This window comes from Miscanthus floridulus, chromosome 5 (genome assembly GCF_019320115.1).
Source record: "Miscanthus floridulus cultivar M001 chromosome 5, ASM1932011v1, whole genome shotgun sequence".
Classification (NCBI taxonomy): Eukaryota; Viridiplantae; Streptophyta; class Magnoliopsida; order Poales; family Poaceae; genus Miscanthus; species Miscanthus floridulus.
Window position 1 is genome coordinate 112,950,346 of NC_089584.1, and position 18,578 is coordinate 112,968,923.

At 42.8% G+C, this 18,578-nt stretch overlaps 1 protein-coding gene and 2 long non-coding RNA genes across 4 annotated transcripts; all 3 read left to right on the plus strand.

Annotated features, from left to right (window-relative positions):
- Positions 1–3,241: 3,241 nt before the first annotated feature.
- LOC136453089 (probable serine/threonine-protein kinase PBL1) lies at positions 3,242–6,888 on the plus strand. The gene is made up of 5 exons (XM_066453666.1): positions 3,242–3,377; positions 3,812–4,479; positions 5,226–5,483; positions 5,619–5,735; positions 6,006–6,888. Exons 2-5 carry the CDS (start codon positions 3,832–3,834, stop codon positions 6,618–6,620), a joined length of 1,638 nt encoding a protein of 545 aa, XP_066309763.1. The 5' UTR covers positions 3,242–3,377; positions 3,812–3,831; the 3' UTR covers positions 6,621–6,888.
- Positions 6,889–10,541: 3,653 nt separating this feature from the next.
- LOC136453090 (uncharacterized) lies at positions 10,542–12,461 on the plus strand. 2 transcript variants are annotated; one of them, XR_010758951.1, is made up of 4 exons: positions 10,542–10,783; positions 11,559–11,913; positions 12,155–12,217; positions 12,310–12,461. It is a non-coding gene; the product is annotated as an uncharacterized lncRNA (long non-coding RNA). The 2 variants fall into 2 exon arrangements; XR_010758950.1 differs by having other exon boundaries at positions 12,155–12,461.
- A 57-nt stretch (positions 12,462–12,518) lies between these two features.
- LOC136453091 (uncharacterized) lies at positions 12,519–17,818 on the plus strand. Its single transcript, XR_010758952.1, has 3 exons — positions 12,519–12,641; positions 17,019–17,141; positions 17,489–17,818. It is a non-coding gene; the product is annotated as an uncharacterized lncRNA (long non-coding RNA).
- The last annotated feature ends 760 nt before the right edge of the window (positions 17,819–18,578 follow it).

Genomic DNA, 18,578 nt, shown 5'->3' on the forward strand with positions numbered 1-18,578 from the left:
TTAGGCGCCAAAAAAATCTTGTTTAGGGCCTCTTTGGCAGGACTTCGGCGGCTCTGGCTCCGGCCTGTCGGCCGTCCAGCGGCCGACACTCGGTTACTGTTTATCAGAGCCGTTTTTCTCTCTCTTCCTTTCCTCTCTCACTGACACAACCGGAGCCGGAGAAGCTCGTTTTTCTGGCTCCGTGGCTCTGGCTCTTGTAGGCACCTGTCGGCCGCCCAGCGGCCGACAGCCGGCCACAGTGCAGAAGCCGGAGCCAGCGAAAGTCCGACCAAACGGGGCCTTAGTAAGCTGCACTGCAGACTGCCAGTACTGCAAATAACCTCAAGGCAGCTGGTCAAACCTATGCTCAGCGCAATTCTTAATCAGTTCACGTCAATGTCGGACTGGCGCCATTCGAACACAGATCGGTAAGAGCAGACATCTCATGCTGTTCTAGCGCTTTGAGCGCAATTTTTATGCCCGCTAAGGCCCAGGCCACCATGCATATTAGTTTCTAGAAACGACAGTTGTGTGTTCCAAGCAGGTTTGGATCCTTCCGTTCAATTCAACAAGAGAGGAATAGCGGCGCAGCAATGACGTCAACAAGAGATGCCTGCACGCGATCCTTTTCATAGACGGCCAAGTAATCTCCTGTGCTTCATTCCACGTCAATATATAGTACATTTTGTCTTTATTATTATTATTCACTTAAAGAAGAAGAACAAGGTGTTGTAAGATTATAGAGCGACAGGAACAATCAATATTCTTATTTGAAAGAGGGAGTATTATTATTTTTCTCCTATATAGAACAGAGAAGAGGTGATTGAGCTAGCTAAGATTGCAGGCGGGGCGGGCTCTTAATGTTAACCCGCACGCTCGCCCTGTAAAAATTCTCTTCATGGCTATTGCGGCTCAGCTGCAATTTCTTTGTGGCCCAGTATCCTTTAACCCGCGAAGCCCGTTGGGCAAGAGACAGAGGTTGCATGAACACGCAAGAACCCGCGACAATTGCATCTCCCGATCCCTATCGCAGTCGCCGTCACGGTAGCGTGGCGTCGGGCATCGTCCTCCTCCGCTCGCCATCTGCCCGTTCTACAACTCTCGTCCTGGCCCTCGACGCAGATGGGAACGCCGATTGCGGCCATGGCAGGGACGACTACGTGGAGCGCGACGAGTTCAGCTTCGGGAACAGGGGCGTGATGGACTGGGACGCGGAGGAAGGGGATGAGAAGGCCGCGGCGGTGGCGGGCGGGTACGCCAACGCAGTGGCCACACCGATGGCGATGCCGTCGATGAGCGTGATGTCTCGTCTCATCCTGATCATGGTGTGGCGCAAGCCCATCCGCAACCCAAACACCTACTCCGGCCTCATAGGTGTCATCTGGTCGCTTGTCTGCTTCAAGTCTGTACAGCAACCACCAACCGATACGGCATGCATGCATCGGTCGGCGGAGTAGAGTAGCGGGTGATCCGACGAGGCAGCCGGTTGATAGCTTCGCTGTTGGATCTGTTGGTGTCCTGCAGGTAGAACTTTGAGATGCTGGCCATCATCCTGCAATCCATCTCCATCTTGTCGGACGTGGGGCTCGGAATGGCCATGTTCAGTCTCGGGCGTGGCTCCCATTCCAGCTCTTGTTTTTGTCATCATAAGTTCATGCGTGTAGATACATTGTACGTGTACATACACTGTAGTGTAGCGGGTCTCGCGGGTTTTGCAACCAAGTGCGTTATGTCCGTGGAAAACTTGTCCGCGAACTCTAGCGCATAGTGGCTGACCGTAAACCCGCTAATAAAGTTTGCGACAAGCAATGCGGGTTAGCAGCCGACCGCGAACGAGCCCGCCTGCAAGGCTAGAGCTAGCGCCTAGCGCTGACTCGTCAACACCTTCGTTCGAAGCCGTACCGCTGCCAACTTTCGAGCCAAAATGACACTCTTCACGGCACCGAGGTAGTGATATCTTAGTAGGAAGGGAAATAAGATTGTAAGAGAGGAACATCGATACCTACTACGTTCCCAAATAAAGAAGACAACTACAAGGCCAACTGTTCTTTGACGAGCAAAGAAGCACCACTTTTCCCAATGAGAAAATTAAACGTCCAAAAAAATATTTACTTCTGGTTGGATAACATTATTTTTTAGAAAAGAATTATTACATGTAGATATAGGATTTTTTAGGGAAAGTGTAGTATCACATGTATGTGAGATACTACACATCGCTTGGATTGTACATGGACTTAGAGAATCGAAAATCCTCTATTATCTAGGTTATTTTGGAATATAGTATTTTCAAGATCTATGTGTCAGATTTTCATAATTTACAGTATACACTAACATATTTGGATGGGAAGAGAGATTCTTGTAACCTGCGCCAATCCAAACAGGGCTTAGGTTACACAAAAGGAAAAATAGTATTTGGTAGTACATGAGTCATTTTGGTTGCCATCACTGACCCCATGGTTCTAGCACGCAACAGACATGTCTAGTTGTTGTGTTGTTTTGGCGTGCCGAGAAATTTGCGCGCGTTGCCTCCGTATTTTTCTCCATGAAACCTTGCCAAATCGTGGTGCCGTTTTAATCCGACACACGGTAGGCATGCGTAGCATGTTCGTTTGAACTTATCAGCCGACTTATCAGCTAGAATCTATAGTATTTTTCTCTCACAACAAAATAGCTTCAGCTAGCTTATCAACCGACTTTAATACCAGCCGAACAGGTCCGCGAATGCTCGGTGCCAAGGACCATGACAAGGCTTATGTCTAACAATGTACATAAACATCCATTGACCTTCTCCATCGTATTTGACAAGAACGGAGAGAAAGGAATTACCCTAGAAATTACACTCCCTCTGCTTGGTACATTTTCTTTTCTTAATTCCTAGTCACTTGACACAAACTCTAATGGTGGTGTTGTAAGATTAGGTTAGAAGAGGAACTTGAAAAGCAGCATTAATAGACTGAAATATAAAAAGCCGTCTCATAGTTGCTCTACTTTTGACCATGCCGTTTTTCTCTTCTTATTTGCCCTCTCTAACCCCATTTAATTTTCTTGTCCCCATTACCTCCATATCTTGCTACCTGACCAATTATTATTATTATTATTATTATTATTATTATTATTATTATTATTATTATTATTATTATTATTATTATTTATAGAGAATATTACAACCGTGCCTAAAATGCTGTAGGATCACACAAGCCTGCAGGCGCCCTCTCTACAAGGACCCCGGTCTGCCTATATATGCGGCAACCCATTCCTGCCCGTTCTTCTTCCATTATTCCCCCGCTTGCGCGCTCTCCTTCTGTCTCTCTTGGCGACGACTGGGCGACCGTCGCAGCCGCCCTAAGCCAGGTGCCCAGGCCATCTTCGGGCCCTTCGCCGGCGACGAGCACCACCAGGTACGCCCACCCCTTGGTCTTCCCTTCCTGATGTGCGAAACCGAGCACCCAAACCCTAACCCACTATTTGTATTCGGATCTGATCTAGTTACAAGTGTATATACATGTATTTTCCCTACTTAACTTCGATTGTTTTGCAAAAATCATCGGTGGTACATGTGTACACCCGTGTCCTTTACTGGGTCCGCACCTGTCTCTACTTTGCTGATGATGGTTTCAATTTCGAAGTGTGATTATTCAGCTAGGAATTTTCACCTGCAATATCTTGACGCATTTTGCATTGTCTGTTGTTCAGGATTTAGCTTCAGTAGATACCATACCTGATACGTCGCATAAGTTTTGTGTTGATATTGACTAAGTACCGTAGCGTAACACGGATCTGTCTAATTTTTGCAATATGTGATGACTTTTCGTTTTTTTTTTGAATTATGCAGGAATTTTCCCAGCTGCACCAATGATGGGTTGCTTCACTGTTCTCAGATCCAAGAAGAAGAAAATCCCTTTTGATAATCCTCTTGTTCCAAGCAATAAATCGGTTGATGCAAGGGAAAGTACGTCGTCTAGACTTCGGGAGCCAGAAGTTCATGTGCCATCTTTGCAATCAGCTCCTCCTAGTTTTAGGAACAGGGCTAAGATATCCCAGTCGTCAAATAAAGTTTCAAACAGCAGAGCTCGCGTGTTGTCTGCTCCATCAACACTTATTGTGGTCGATCAGTTTCGCTTTCCATTCGCCGAATACCGAGATCAAGACGACTCCAGGGATAAGGAAGGTTCGACAAAGGGGCCTCGCTTTTCAAATCCTTTGCCCCTTCCTCTTCCTTCACCGGAAGGACATTCTTTTAGGAATTCTGGTAGCTTCAAAGCCAGCAACGTAAGTGGGCCATTGGAGATGTCCGGCCCTCTCCCGTTGCCTCCAAAGAAATGCGATGGACTTAGAGTCTTCTCTTATGAGGAGGTTTCATCTGCTTGCCAATGGTTTTCAAGTGACCAGTGTGTTTCAGAGACAGTTGGTTCAACATCATACAAGGCAACATTTAGGGATGAATTTATTGATACGAAGACCACTGAAGCAACGGTAGCTCGTTTACTCCCCTCCACTCAGGTAAATTTTCTCAGCCATTGATCTGCAAATTGCTTTTAAGGCCAATTTAAGCCATGATCTTGCACGCCCAACTTTCTAGGTTGCTCAGCTTGCCGATAGAGGTGTCTGGTGCTTTTATGACATAGTTTGATACTTCAAGGACATACCATTCAGTAATTTTGCATCATTAATTATTGTGTTAAGGATCTGAGTTCAGGCTAGAGGATCAGACTCATTTTGTGGGCATGTGCTCAAATGCCTACTCTACTGACATATGCTAGGCTGGCCCTATAATGAATATGCCGTTCCATTTATTTTGAATGCTAATTAGTACCGCAGCAGGTGTGGTGTTAGGTAACACGTTTCTGAAGCAACCTTGTAGTTGATCTTGCCTTTACTATTTACTGCAAGATGCTTTCTGTACTCTTTCTCATTTGTTCTTTGTTTTGTCTCCAGTCAGTTCTTATGTTGCGCCAAGCCCTGTCAATGTTTATTTTGGTTTTTGAGATTTCATGCCTTCTATTGCATGTAGTTTTAAATGTGTGGCCTTCCTTGATGTAGAGAACGTTGGTGTTTGGTCTAATACCCACTCAGGAAGTATTTTGGAGTAAATGCAGCTGCTAGCTTGAAATGGTTGTTGTAGCTTAAAAATTTTAAATGATCAATTGGACATTATTACGTGTGTTACAATAGGCTGATCCACCTATATTTGCTATCTAGCTCATTCTGCTTATGTAACATATTGATATATTGTTTATCACCTGCAGAGTTTGAAGGAGTTTAAAACACAAGCGACCACATTGGCATCGCTTCAGCATCCCAATTTATGTAAACTGATTGGCTATTATGCAAAAGAAGATTCTAATGAAAGGATGTTGGTCTATGAACGGCTTCATCATGGGAGCTTAGATAAGCTACTCTTTGGAAGACCAGATGGTCGTTTCATGGACTGGTCTAAACGTTTGAAGGTTGCCCTTGGCGCGGCCAGAGGTCTTGCTTTCTTGCATGATGAAGGACCCTTTCAGGTGAGCATGCTACTTGATTTGTCGTCTTATCATATTATGCAAAAGTTGTGCTTTTAATTTTTTAATTGGCTTTCAACCACATTATCTTACAGCACTGAGCCGCTGACTTTAACTTGTATTTCCATTTGTTTTCAGGCCATGTACAGCGAGTTCTCAACTGTGAACATCCAAATAGATAAAGATTTCACTGCTAAGCTTTCAGGATATGGTTGTGTTGGCTTCAATACTGAGGAGATATCTAATGCACCTGCGGTATGTTCTTGTATGACTATGAGTATAATTTAGAATTTTATGTTGTCCCTTGAGTGGCAGCACAACTTATGTCTCATTCCCTTCCATTGGTTCCAAACTTCCAATAGTATCCTCAACACTATAAGTTTGCATGGGTACATATTTTATTTTGTTATAAGTAACATTGGGTTAAGTTAACAAGAATATATGTATAATATTGTGATATAAACCTGCATCATACCTGTTAATTGACCGATATCGTATTGTTCACTAGAGATCTGTTTTCTTCAGTCTGCAGCAAACCTTTCAGTGGAGACCTTGGAGAAGGGTTTACTCACTCCCAAGAGCAACGTCTGGAGCTTTGGAGTTGTGTTACTGGAACTAATAACTGGAAGGAAGAACCTTGATGCCAATTCTTCTAAAGAAGAACGCAATATTGTCAGGTGGAGTAGGCCTTTCCTTACTGATGATAGTCGCCTATCTCTGATCATGGACTCCCGTATAAAAGGGCGCTTTCCCACTAAGGCTGCTCGGATAGTAGCAGACATCATTCTGAAGTGCTTGCATGGAGATCCATCAGAGAGGCCAACCATGAGGGATGTTGTGGAGGCCCTAGCAAGAGTCCAGGAAATAAAGGTTCCGTGCAGATATCCTCTGCAAGAACCTTCTGCTGCACCAAGAAAAATAATGTTAAAATCTACATCCCTCAATGGAATTGTGCCTCATCATCCTGTCATAACCTTCTCTCCATCGCCGCCTTCACATAACCAACACTTGATTTTACCAAGGTCATCAACATCTGCCTTGTTCCATCCAAGGACATGCTCTTCTACTCTGGATGATCCCAGTGTAAGCTCTATAAAGAAAACACCTATTATGCGTAGGTCTAGCGTTGAAGGCTTTTGATTGTCCATATTGTTCTTTTATTTCCTTTTCTTGGATTTATTTGTTTCTTTGTTAGCCTAGTGATTTTAGCTATGTTCTGTATTGTAAGACAAGTGGCCTTATGTAGTGCCCTTGGGTCTCGAGTAATAACTAAGCAGGGCAGGATGAATTGTAATTAGGATCAGGTTGTAGATACCTTTTTGTGCTCTAATTGGGTGGAAGCAGCGTGCTGAGTGGGCCTTGTAACCTCATAATGCAATAAACTCGTTTCCCAGTTTCTGTTCACCCTGTCCGTGCGTCAAATGTCTCTGCTGTTTCCTTTGGTGCCAAGTGTTGGGTGCCTTTGTGTTGTTGCTTGTCGGCAAGCATTTGTGTTATCGAATGTCTCTATCCACATGATGATCTCATGTGGCATGTTGCAGCCGGTACAAGGAAACTGTTCATGATATCTGTTGCATTAGTTAGAGATGTTGAATTCCTGTCTCTGGAAAGTTTGTTTAATCTGTCGTTGCAATTGTTGACTATGACCCCAGCCTGATTGCTTCTCTGCCTGTAGCTCCTCAATTGCTAGTCATGCTTTTGGCGAGCGTCCTTTTCTTCTGTATTCTTGAATTTTTCTTCCCGGCACATGTTAGTATCTTGTTGGTTTCATGGTGTGTAGTTTACGATGCTGTAACGTAACGGTAGGTAGTGCAGATTTGTTGTATCGTTATTAGTCCAACTGATTGTCTATGGTCTTATTTCTATCAATTTCTGTTAAATGGTTTGAACGTTGGGCGGAGAGTCACAGCGATTTCTTTAGTATTCTATCTACTGCACGCCAGAAAGATTAGTCCATCTGCAGATTTTGCTTGGTAATGCTATATATGCTCTTTTGACCTGTAGGCAGGCAGTGGCAGGAGGATAGAAATCTCCAGTTCTCCACCAACTCACCCTCTGTCTGCCGGTTGGTGATGTCTGTTCTTTTTGACTGGTTTGTTTTCTACCGGAATGTGAATGGCTAGAACCAGCCGTTGTTTTCTACCGGAATGTGAATGGCTAGAACCAGCGAATCATCAGGAGCAGTATATGACTGAACAAAAATGGCTGGATTCAGCGTCACAGCTATGCAAATACAACTGATCTTGAACCGAAAGTCCGATGCATTCGCTCGCCTACTGTCACCCTTTGCCGGCGAGCCGAACCAAATCAGGTGTATGGTCGTTGGATCGATCTGGTCAGCGGGAGTGATTTATCCAAGAACAAAAATCAACATGTACAATTTCGTAGTGGCCGAGCACGTGTTGCCGTCTTTTGTTGCCAAAAGTGCCTAAGGCACCTTTGCTAACATGCATTTCAAATAAAGACAACAGCTAACAGAAAACAACAGATGGGTAAGCCACTACTAGTACTATAGAAACAACCTTTCAACCTTATGAGAGCATGACTAAAAATACGGTTCACTGCTGGTTGTAGCTATATCTATAGTTTATTCATGTAGTATTTGGCTATTAGAACATTTTCATCATTAATATTTGAGCTCTTGCATTAACAAGTTGTAATTACATTCCACCTGTCTTCTCTCTTCTCCACTACAATATTCTTCTCTCCCCCAACCTCAGCATAAAGTCCACTTAAAATCCCTTATTAATCAGTTCACCTAAATGGTCGTTTAGTTTGTTTAAACAATGTTTAAATAGTAAACGAAGGCCACTCATGTTGTTTAGGCCCTAAACGGTGAACTAAACGTTTGGACCGTTTAAACCGTTAAAAGCCGTCTAAGGGGTTTAAATATCATCATGTTAAACATGATTAAATGAGCTAAAAGGTCACTAAATTCTCTATATTTACTTATTTAGTTAATAAGAGAATTACAACTACCATATTCGGCATTCAACTAATTAACATTTGTAAGTATATATGGTGGAGTGGGATTTAGTTTTTTTTTTTTTGGAAAAAATTGATAGATAACTCATTTTTACATACAGAAATATGTATACTTTAAAGCATATTTGTTTTTTACATACATAAATATATGCATTTCAGTGTTACTCTACCAAACTGTTTAGACCATTTAACTCTGTTTAAACACAGTCTAAATAGCCTAAACGCTAAATAAAGGGTGACCAATTGTTTACCATCTAGCGTTTAGGATAACAGTTATACTTGCTCGAAGCCAACAAAAAAAAGACAAAATGCATGGAAGAGAAGCAACCCATAAGCCACCATGCAAGCCTTAGTAGCAGAAGGCATGATCAAGTGTGCATTACGAGTTCGTGACCACTGCTGCCGTAGGGCCGTCTATTCGTTCGACCTACGCCTATATGAGGTGCCACACTGTCGCTGCCACATGTACACCTAGTGCCAGATCGAATGGGTCATGCCATTTTTTTTTTTCCGAATCACGCTAGAAACGCAAATGCTTATTCCATATAAACACACGCACGCACACTCTTGCCTTTGTTTGTTCCCATGGAGCTGATGATACTTGGACTTGCTCCGGTGTCTAGTATTTTTTTTTATAGCCCCTTTGTGTCATTGTGTGCAAATGTGCAATGGTTTAGATCCTGATTTTAAGTAAGAGATTAAGACTTCGCAATTCGTCTTTGAGGGCATGTTTTGCACATACCCTCACGCCGTCACGCCCTCTTCTCATCTCTTTGGACTGCTGCCGTTTGGCGAGTGAGTGAGAGTGACCACTCCCAGTCCCTCCAATCCTCTGATTCCCGCGACCTGCGCATGGTCGCTCGGCTATTGGACTCGGGCCACAGGGTCACCAGCCAGGCCGCGGAAATGGCACACAGGCCCGTTAGAGAGTTTCCCACCGGCCCACCAGTTGAAACCGGCAAAAGTTTTCTTTTCTCACTGACTGATTTTCCCCTAAAAAATATAAAGCTCTGATTTTCTTTTCTCATACAGTAGCAATTTGTTCAGTGTACTCACTAGCCCGTTGTTGATGCATCGTTGGGATGTTTTTCTTCCCAACGATATGGATGCACATAAGACATGGAAGCAAATGAGCGATATTTGCATGCCATGCATAGAAGACATTATTATGGAAACAAATGAGCGAAATTCAGCAGTGCGGCGGCAGTAGGCAGGGTAGGAGAGCCTCCTCCGCGTCGCCGCCGTAGGTGCGAGCAAGCCAAACCCAGAACACGACGACGCCGACGGCGAACGCGGCGACGAAGCCGGTGCATCCCGCCAGCACGCGGGCGTCCTCGACCTGGAGGCCAAAGACGACGCCCTCCATCATGCTGATGACGCAAAAGCCGACGACCCAGACCCCCACGTCGACGATGTTGTCGGCGACGGCCACCGGCGTGCGCGGCAGGAAGAGCTCCGCGTAGGATTGCATTGGGCCCCGAAGAGGAGCGACAGGTAGGCGCTCAGCGCGAGCTGCAGCGCCAGCCGCCACGCGACGTCCGTGAAGAAGGAGCGTCCAAACGAGTAGACCTGGATCAAGGGGATGCCCACGAGTACGGCGATCTGGCAGAAGACGGCCGTCGTCCACCTCTGCTCGCGCGAGATACCTGCGCCAGCGACTCCCCGAGCGTCCGCGGCGGCGTATCGATTGATCGGATAGTTGGTACGTACATATGTGTTATCTATAGGGAAGCTAGCTATACAGCCCTGTTTAGTTTCACCCTAACTTCCAAAATGTTGCTATAGTATCTGTCACATCGAATATTTGCGGTCCGTGCATGGAGTATTAAATGTAGACGAAAAGAAAAACTAATTACACAGTTTGATGGGAAATTACGAGACGAACGTTTTGAGCCTAATTAGACCATGTTTAAATACTATTTATCAAATAAAAACGAACGTGCTACAGTAACCCAAAATCCAAATTCACCCAACTAAATAAGGAGTGTGGCCGTCTTGGATTCTACATTGAACATATATATGTGGAAGCGATAAACATGTGTTTTCTTTTTAGGGGAAAGCGATGAACATGCTAGTGTACAGGGTCATAGGGAACCGCAAAACCAAGCGCAGTTTTGGGGAGATTTTCACGAACCAACCCAGTACCGGAGAGATAGCACCACGCCACCACGCTCAGCTCGAGCGCTGGGATTGAAGCGGAGGAAACGCCTGGAGTTCTCTGATCTAATTATTCCTGGTGGACGCGCTGGAATCTGTCTGCCGCGGTGGTTTACTTCTCTCCGTGTCCGCCGGAATCCACCGACCGGCTGAGCCTTCCGGTATTTGCCGCCCCTAATCTGCCCTAGATCGAATGGTTCTCTTGAATCTCTAGCGCTGCTCGATGGTAAAGGGTTATCGCTTCGAATCGTATTTACAGTTGCTTAATATTATTAGACTATGCAGGCAAAATTACTGAATCAGGTGTTCTAACTTCTAACCCACCCTCCAAAGTTGGTTGTATTGTGTCGTAGCATTCAAATTAGTGTGCGCTGTTGTGAATCTGTATTGGTCATATGAAAGCCAATGCCTTGCACTGCTATTGCACCTGTGAATCTGAACTTTTGCATGTATTCTAGTGGCCATTTGTGTTGGCAGTTCATTTGTTGGCTAATCCAGATTTTGTGGCAATTAACTGATTTAAGTGTGAAGAAGTTTGTCATTCCACACTATCGAGCATCACTACCTGAAGATAGGATCTCTAGATTGACGTTGCAGAGTGCAAATTGGTGATGTTCCCAACTGCTTGTTTATGAATATTCGGCGTAAGACATGTTTTGTCTTTTTCTACTCACAGAATTTTATTCACACCGATTTATGTCATTGTGTGGATCATGTCTAGCATTTCAAATGCTGTTTTAAGCTTGCATAGAAATTCTCCTTCCCATTGGAGTCCCTTCAATGACGCTTCAGTGTTCTATTCCGGAATTGTGGTGTCCTTTTACATTTTTTTTTTCAATCATTGGCTATCATTTTTATTTCTGTATTCTTTATCTGTCTTTTTTGTTTCTTTAACCAGACAGTTACTTTTTTTGGTTGCTGTCCTCCTATTACCAGGTGCAATTGGAACTAATACAAGGAAAAGGCCAATGCTAGTCTACTATCAGCAGCTTGAGTGTGAAGCTCAGGATCCTAACTCAACAGTGGCAGACCACACCACAAGCACTATACTGCTAGGATGGAAAGATGAACTCCCTTGGTCATCAGAAAAAAGTTCTGCTCGGAGTAAATGGCCTATCTCTCAAGTTCAGGGAATGGCTGAGAAGTGAAGATTCTGATGATCAAACTTCAGAAAATTAGAAAAGCACACTGTTTGTTTGTTATGCGCTCAGAGAGATTTGAGCTATGCGTTTCAGTACTGCCCTGTACAGCTAGATTGAGGACACCATGGACACATTTGCTTGACAATGAGGTATAATATCCTTAGGGTAATCTGCAGGCTGCCCTTATCCAACGGTTTGTGCAATAGCATCTTTATTCATTTGGTTTTGAACTGATATTATATGTTAATCTGCTATATGCATCAGTCACAAGCAGTTAATTACTCAATCAACAGTTGCCAGTTACCTGTGAAATAGCGATGTTATCCTTTCTTATTTGCAATTTTAATAATGCATGAATGACTTTTCTCATCTTGGGTTCATTAACTCCAGATTGCAAGGTTCTTCATGCTATCTTTGACACTTCACCATATCCGGCCCTACTGCGCTGCCATTGTAAGTTTACTTTATATGTCTCAGTCCAAGCAGTCTCTTATGTGATGCTGATTAGTTTCAGAGTTTGTACCTTGCTGAACCTGTGTACATAGGTGTATTCATTGCTGAACCTGTCTGGGAAATCGCTTTGAAGTTGTATACTTGCAAGTTAAAACCAATCACATCTCTTATGTGAGTCTTGAAACTTTTTGGCCTTGTCAATCGATATATTGCAGAATCGAACTCACTACTGTTATTATTTCTGGTTCCTGGGTTAGTGTGCTAACGTGACCTACTTCTATTATTCTCTGTTAGTCTGTTATAGATGTGTGCTCCGTGCTCCGATCCATATGTGCTTGTAATTTGTAAAGCTTGCGGCAGTGATATATGGTAATGTCACTGGGAGGTGTGGGGAAACAGTTCTGGTTCCCACTCTATAGGTCAGGTCAGCACTGCCCACTGGTCCATACATTCCTTTTCCCTTTTTCCTTTATGTCTCTTTGCCTTTAACATGATGCCTACCCCCTGCTGTCCTGCTTTTGGGCAATATAGTTTTCATAATCTGGATCTATGTTCTTGGTCATTGACTCATTGGGTCATACTAAAGTTTTTTTGGACTAATGAATGGATTTACAGGTATTTGTGTTCACTTGACATCAGTACTGTTGTTTAACAGAATTTTTGAAATTGCATGTGCCATTCACCATTAAAATGATAAAGTAAATTAAAAACTATTGTTATTTGATTCTGTTTTGTATGCCTGCTATGTTTTTGAACTTCCTAGATCTGCATTTTCTAGCCATCACACCCTTTTGGTACACAATTGTTGCTCGCCTTTCATGGTGTCTGGCCTTCTGTAGAGCAATATGAGCTGTCTGCAACAATAATTATCTGAACATCGCTTCCTCCACGATCTCCTAGCCATATCTATTTTGCTTAGCATTTTCATATCATCGCTGCTACAGCATTTTACCAACTACTGGGACATTTTAAGAATCTGAGATAAGATTTGGTGAAGAGCATGGATTTGTTTGTGATATTCTATATAGTAGGTAGTCTTCTTGTGACTAGCATGTTCTTTGTACTAAAGACATGGGTGGCACAGTTAGCACGGCAATTATTCTTTGGTTGCTAGAGCCTCGTTTTAGATCACCTCCAAATTCTAAGTTTTTTACACTTTCTCCATCACATCAATTTTTAGACCACTTGCATGGAGCATTAAATGTAGGTAAAAAAAAATAACTAATTACACAGTTTAGTTGGAAATCACGAGATGAATCTTTTGAGCTTAGTTGGTCCACGATTAGACAATATTTACCAAATAAGACGAAAGCGCTACTATTCATCGAGTTGCAATTTTTTACAATCTAAACATGGCCTAGTTTCACTAGACACTGGCCTACCTTGCTTGAAGTTGGTCACACTAGTGACTAGTCAAGTATACTCCCCAGCATTAATTCCTCTAAGCATGACCTGGAAAGCTGCTTGGCTGATGCTCTAGACATTTTGATATTTCTGTTTCCTGCTTTCTGGAGGTAGTAGCCCTCTCTTTGGGGAGGCTGCTGGTTAAACTTGCTTCAGTGGTGATGTCAGGGGGTGTTTGGTTCTTTAGTCGCTCCTAAAATTCATGTTACAATCGAATATTTAGATACTAATAAGGAGTATTAAATATAGATTAATTACAAAATCAATTACATAGATGGAGGCTAATTTGCGAGACGATTTTTAAGCCTAATTAATCTGTCATTAGCGCATGTTTACTGTAGCACCACGTTGCCAAATCATGGACTAATTAGGCTTAAAAGATTCGTCTCGTAAATTAGTCGCAAGTTGTGCAATTAGTTTCGTAATTAGTCTATATTTAATACTCCATGCGTGTGTCCAAACATTCGATGAACCGAACAGCGCCTTACTTTGCTGGATAAAGAAGATGCCAAAGGTGCAATCTCTCACAATCAGCCTGTTCGGTTGGCTGGTTCGTGAAGAAGTACCGCTGGCTGGTTTGTGTGAGAGAAAAATACTGTTTCGACTGAAAATTTACGATCGTTTACGACAAGCCACTGCCAAACGAACAGGCTGAATGCTCTTGTATTATGATTTGCTTTCTCCCCCAGATTTAATCATGTTAATAATGGCATGAATGGATAGCCTTTTGCTACCAGAGCTAACAGAAATCGTCATGTTCCACTTTCGTATGGTGTAGCTGAACTTTGGAGTTTTACATTAGCAGTTCCAAGTGGTAGGAATGTGCTGACAAAGCAAATCAAACCCCTTTTCCAAGAACAGGACCATATAATAGTATCCTTTTTCCCTTTTATTTTGACCAGAATCTCCATATCTTTTATCTGCAGAGTTGAGATACTTGCAACTATCCATAATGTTCTTCGAACCCTAAACTACACTGCTACAGCTCTTGCTCCAACTATTACTTGCCTACTCTCTTTTTTCTATCAATAATGCTTGCTGACTTATTGAAACAAACCAATCTTCCCTTTGTTTGGTTTCAAATTTTGAGAGTTTTCCTTAAAAACAGCCGGAGGCTGGATTGGTTATGTGCAAAACTATATTATAGAGACCGGAATAAAATTCCTATTTTCTAAGAAAATAGAAATAAACCAAATACAAGTCCAACTATGTGCAATGTACGAGAACAACTTAAAATAGGGGAGATACTATATCCTAGTGGTGCTTGATTTTCATTTTTCACGTTTATTATCCATATGATGCAAGCGCCTGGCTGTGCGCTTTGCATCCTGCAGTCCAGAGTTCGAACCCCCTCGAGGGCGAATTTGTTGGCCGGAGAAAACGCAGTTTATCTGCGCGTTGAAAAATATCCCTCCATCTGTCACACGCCAAAGCACAGGTCTAAGGTCAGTCCAGTCTTACGGGAGCTACGGTGCTGTTGTGTATAGGTGGGACAGAGGTTCTGAAGTTTTCTCGACCTGCGTAAAAAAGGTCTTCTTCTTAAGCACAATGCCTGAGGGCTGTCTTATCCCGTGGGTCGAGTTTTTTTATCCATATGATCAGGATTTCTATGGTCCAGGTCATGTACTCGTGTTAGTTACTGTAGCATCTTCTTCTGTCTCCCTCGACATTCATCATGTTCGCTTTGGCTTGTTTAGCTTATAAGCCGTACTTTTTTCAGCCAACGAACAGTATTTTTCTCTTACACCAAATCAGCCAACAGTATTTTCAGCCATGGCTTATCAGACAAAAAGCCTAAGCGAACAGGACGAGTCCGTCTTCTTCCCTGCTTGGGTTGTGGGCTCCCCCGCCTCTCCTCTTTTTCGGCTCTCTCCAATGTTGTGTCCATTGCTGGGTTTGTCACCACCTCCCCGTGTCCAGGCTAACCCTTCCATTTCGATGCCCCACCAGCCCTGTACAGCCTGCGGCACTAGCAGTGCTGTTGTCGCCTTGTTGCAACGTCGACTCGCTGAGCTGCCTCACCGGCGCTCCCTCTAGGCCTACCAATGGAGAGCACATTCCAAACCCAAAGTAAGGGCCTAATTGATTGGCTTTCAATTCTTGTCTAGCTAAAACTATGGCATGTCAAAATTTGTAGTTATCAATTAGTTCATTATCAAAGAATTGACACCAATATTTATGTCTAAAGTTTTGGCAAGTCTCTAGAAAGCTCTTAAACTGCATATAAAAGAGATAATTGGCAAGCCTTAATTTTGGCAGCCAATCAAATATACGCCTATGTTTTTTGTCCTAACCTTGATAGCCTTGATTTTGTCAAGCCTAAGTTTTGGCTTATCATAATTTTGATTTGACAAAAATTGGTAGCCAACCAATCAGACCCGACCTCATCTTGCCTAACCAAGCTAGAATTTTCGCGAAGGATGCTGCTGTTTTTTTTCTTGCTACCGCATAATAAACTCATATTATTTTAGGCATGTGAAATTTCTTGCTACCGCATAATGAACTCGTATTATTTGAGGCATGTGAAATCTATGAGTTGTGCTAAAATAAAGTGCAAACCTTTCAAATCTTCCTTCGTGCCTTTGGTTCTAATGTGAAAAGCATGACGGTCGATACCCAGCTTCCTCTATGCCAAATTTGAGCAAACACTATCAGTCACTTGAGGAAGGAAGTGAGTTTAGCTCAACTGATTGGATTAGAGATGTGGTCATGCATCTAACCATTAAGATGGAGTTTCTTCAACTTGAATTTAGGTGTATATTTTCTTCTTAGTGAAAACCGCTTGCTTCCTCCTAGGTTGGTCACATGATTTTTTTTTTCACTGTCAGTGAACTAACAAGACGCATAGAACAAATCTGCACATGCCACCTCCACAAACAAAGCAGCTACAGAGTACAGCAAGTGTTCTGTAAAGTCAATTAGTAGAAAACTTGTCTTTAACAATAGCATAGTTTAAAGCAAGGTGACAGAGCCTGCTATTGAATCATTCTTTGCATAAAGTAAGGGTGTGTTTAGTTCGCGAAATGAAATTTTTTGGATGTCATATCGGATGTTTCGGGGATGTTGGAAGGGGTTTTCGGATACTAATAAAAAAAACTAATTACATAGCTCGCCTGGAAACTGCGAGACGAATTTATTAAGCCTAAGTAATCCATCATTAGCGCATGTTAGTTACTGTAGCACTTATGGCTAATCATGGACTAATTAGTCTTAAAACATTCGTCTCGCGATTTTCAACCAAACTGTGCAATTAGTTTTTATTTTCGTCTATATTTAATACTCCATGCATGTGCCGCAAGATTCAATGTGATAGTTTAGGGTGAAAATTTTTTAGAACTAAACCAGGCCTAACAGGCATCTGCATGTGGGTGTGGATCTCAGAAGGTTACTTGTGCAGAAAGACTAATTCAGACGCATTATGAGGGACATCAGCGACACAACCAGCCCTGTGGCCTGTGGGAGACACCATCAGCAAGCCTACTGCTCCTGCATGATTCTCCCCTCACCGCAAAGCATCCCGGTTTGCCCTCCCGCGTCCTGCCTTTCTCATACTGCCCTCCTGCATGTATCTTAATCCCTTGCGTAATTTTATGTATGACACAGCTGCATCGTGCATCAACGAAACCGTGTCTTGGATCCACATGTCAGTAATATAGTATTATTGTCTATTCGATAATGTTATAATAATAATATACAGTCATTGGTTATACAACCCTTTGTTTACTTATATACTCCTTCGATTCAGCATAGAAAATTTGTAGTGGCTTTGCAAGGAATCTGGTCTCACTTGACATACTGTTTTCTTTAAACTTTGATTACCGGTATCACTGATTGACTTTGGCGGTAAATTTTGAATGTTTCAAATAGGTGTCCATGGCTCACCAACCGGGCCGCGGGGTGGGGGGGCCGGGGCCGCGTGGGAAACTGGGCAAACCTGCCCCCGTGCTGCCATGCCAGCTTCCCTATGCTCCTCCAGATCGCAATTACTTCACATTAAATGCTCCTGTTCTGAACAAAAGCGGCTGGTGTAGTAAATGAAAGTTGTTGGTACAAGCAACCTTCAGACACTGCTGACAAACGTAGGCCTGGAAGCTGGAAATTGGAATCTCCGACGCCAATTCCTATTGTTTTGAACTGCCATAAAAAATGGTTAGTTGCTTGGTCGCATAAACTTAAGTTCTGAAACCAGCCTCTCCACTGTTATTAATAACTATATCTCTGATAATTAGCTTATTGTTTTAAGGCTGTGATTATATCCTTGTTGTGGTCGGTCTAGGATGAATCTAAAAAAAATGGAAGATTCGAGATATAAAATTATATAAAAGTGTAATAGCAAATTTAGTCACTCTTTTGGATCAATGAAAAAAATAGAGGAATTCTAATGGAGCGAAAATCTTAGGGCCTGTTTGGAACGCAGGAATAAAAAACACGGGAATAGGAAAAAACGTAGGAATGGGGTGAGTGTGTAGCGGTAAAACAGAGGAAAGGAAAAACACGGAAAATAACTAGAAGGGGTGTTTGGAACGCAGGAATCCATAACACTGGAAAAACGCAGAGAGAGGCGTTGAACAGCCGTAGGAAAGTTTCCAATGAGCTCAGACCTCATTTTCTGATTCCTCCAAAAGTACAGGTGCAGCTGCCGTTCCTTTGGAAAGTTTCATGTGGTTTCCTTTGTTCCAAACGATGAGAGAGAAGATAATTCCTCTGGAATGAGTTTCCTGTACGTTTCCTATGCTTTTCCTTTGATCCAAACGAGCCCTTATAGAAAAAAATTCCTCTGAAGCTGTTTGGAACAAAGGATTGAGTTCCTATAGATCGTATGAAGTTCCTATGGAATGTCGTATTTTATAGGAATTTTGTTGAAGTTCTACCAAGAAGATGAATCTTATGAAAAGTTTCTTTTTGTCGCTCTCTCATCGAATTTATTTTCATGTGCTCTATTCAAATGATCAATCTT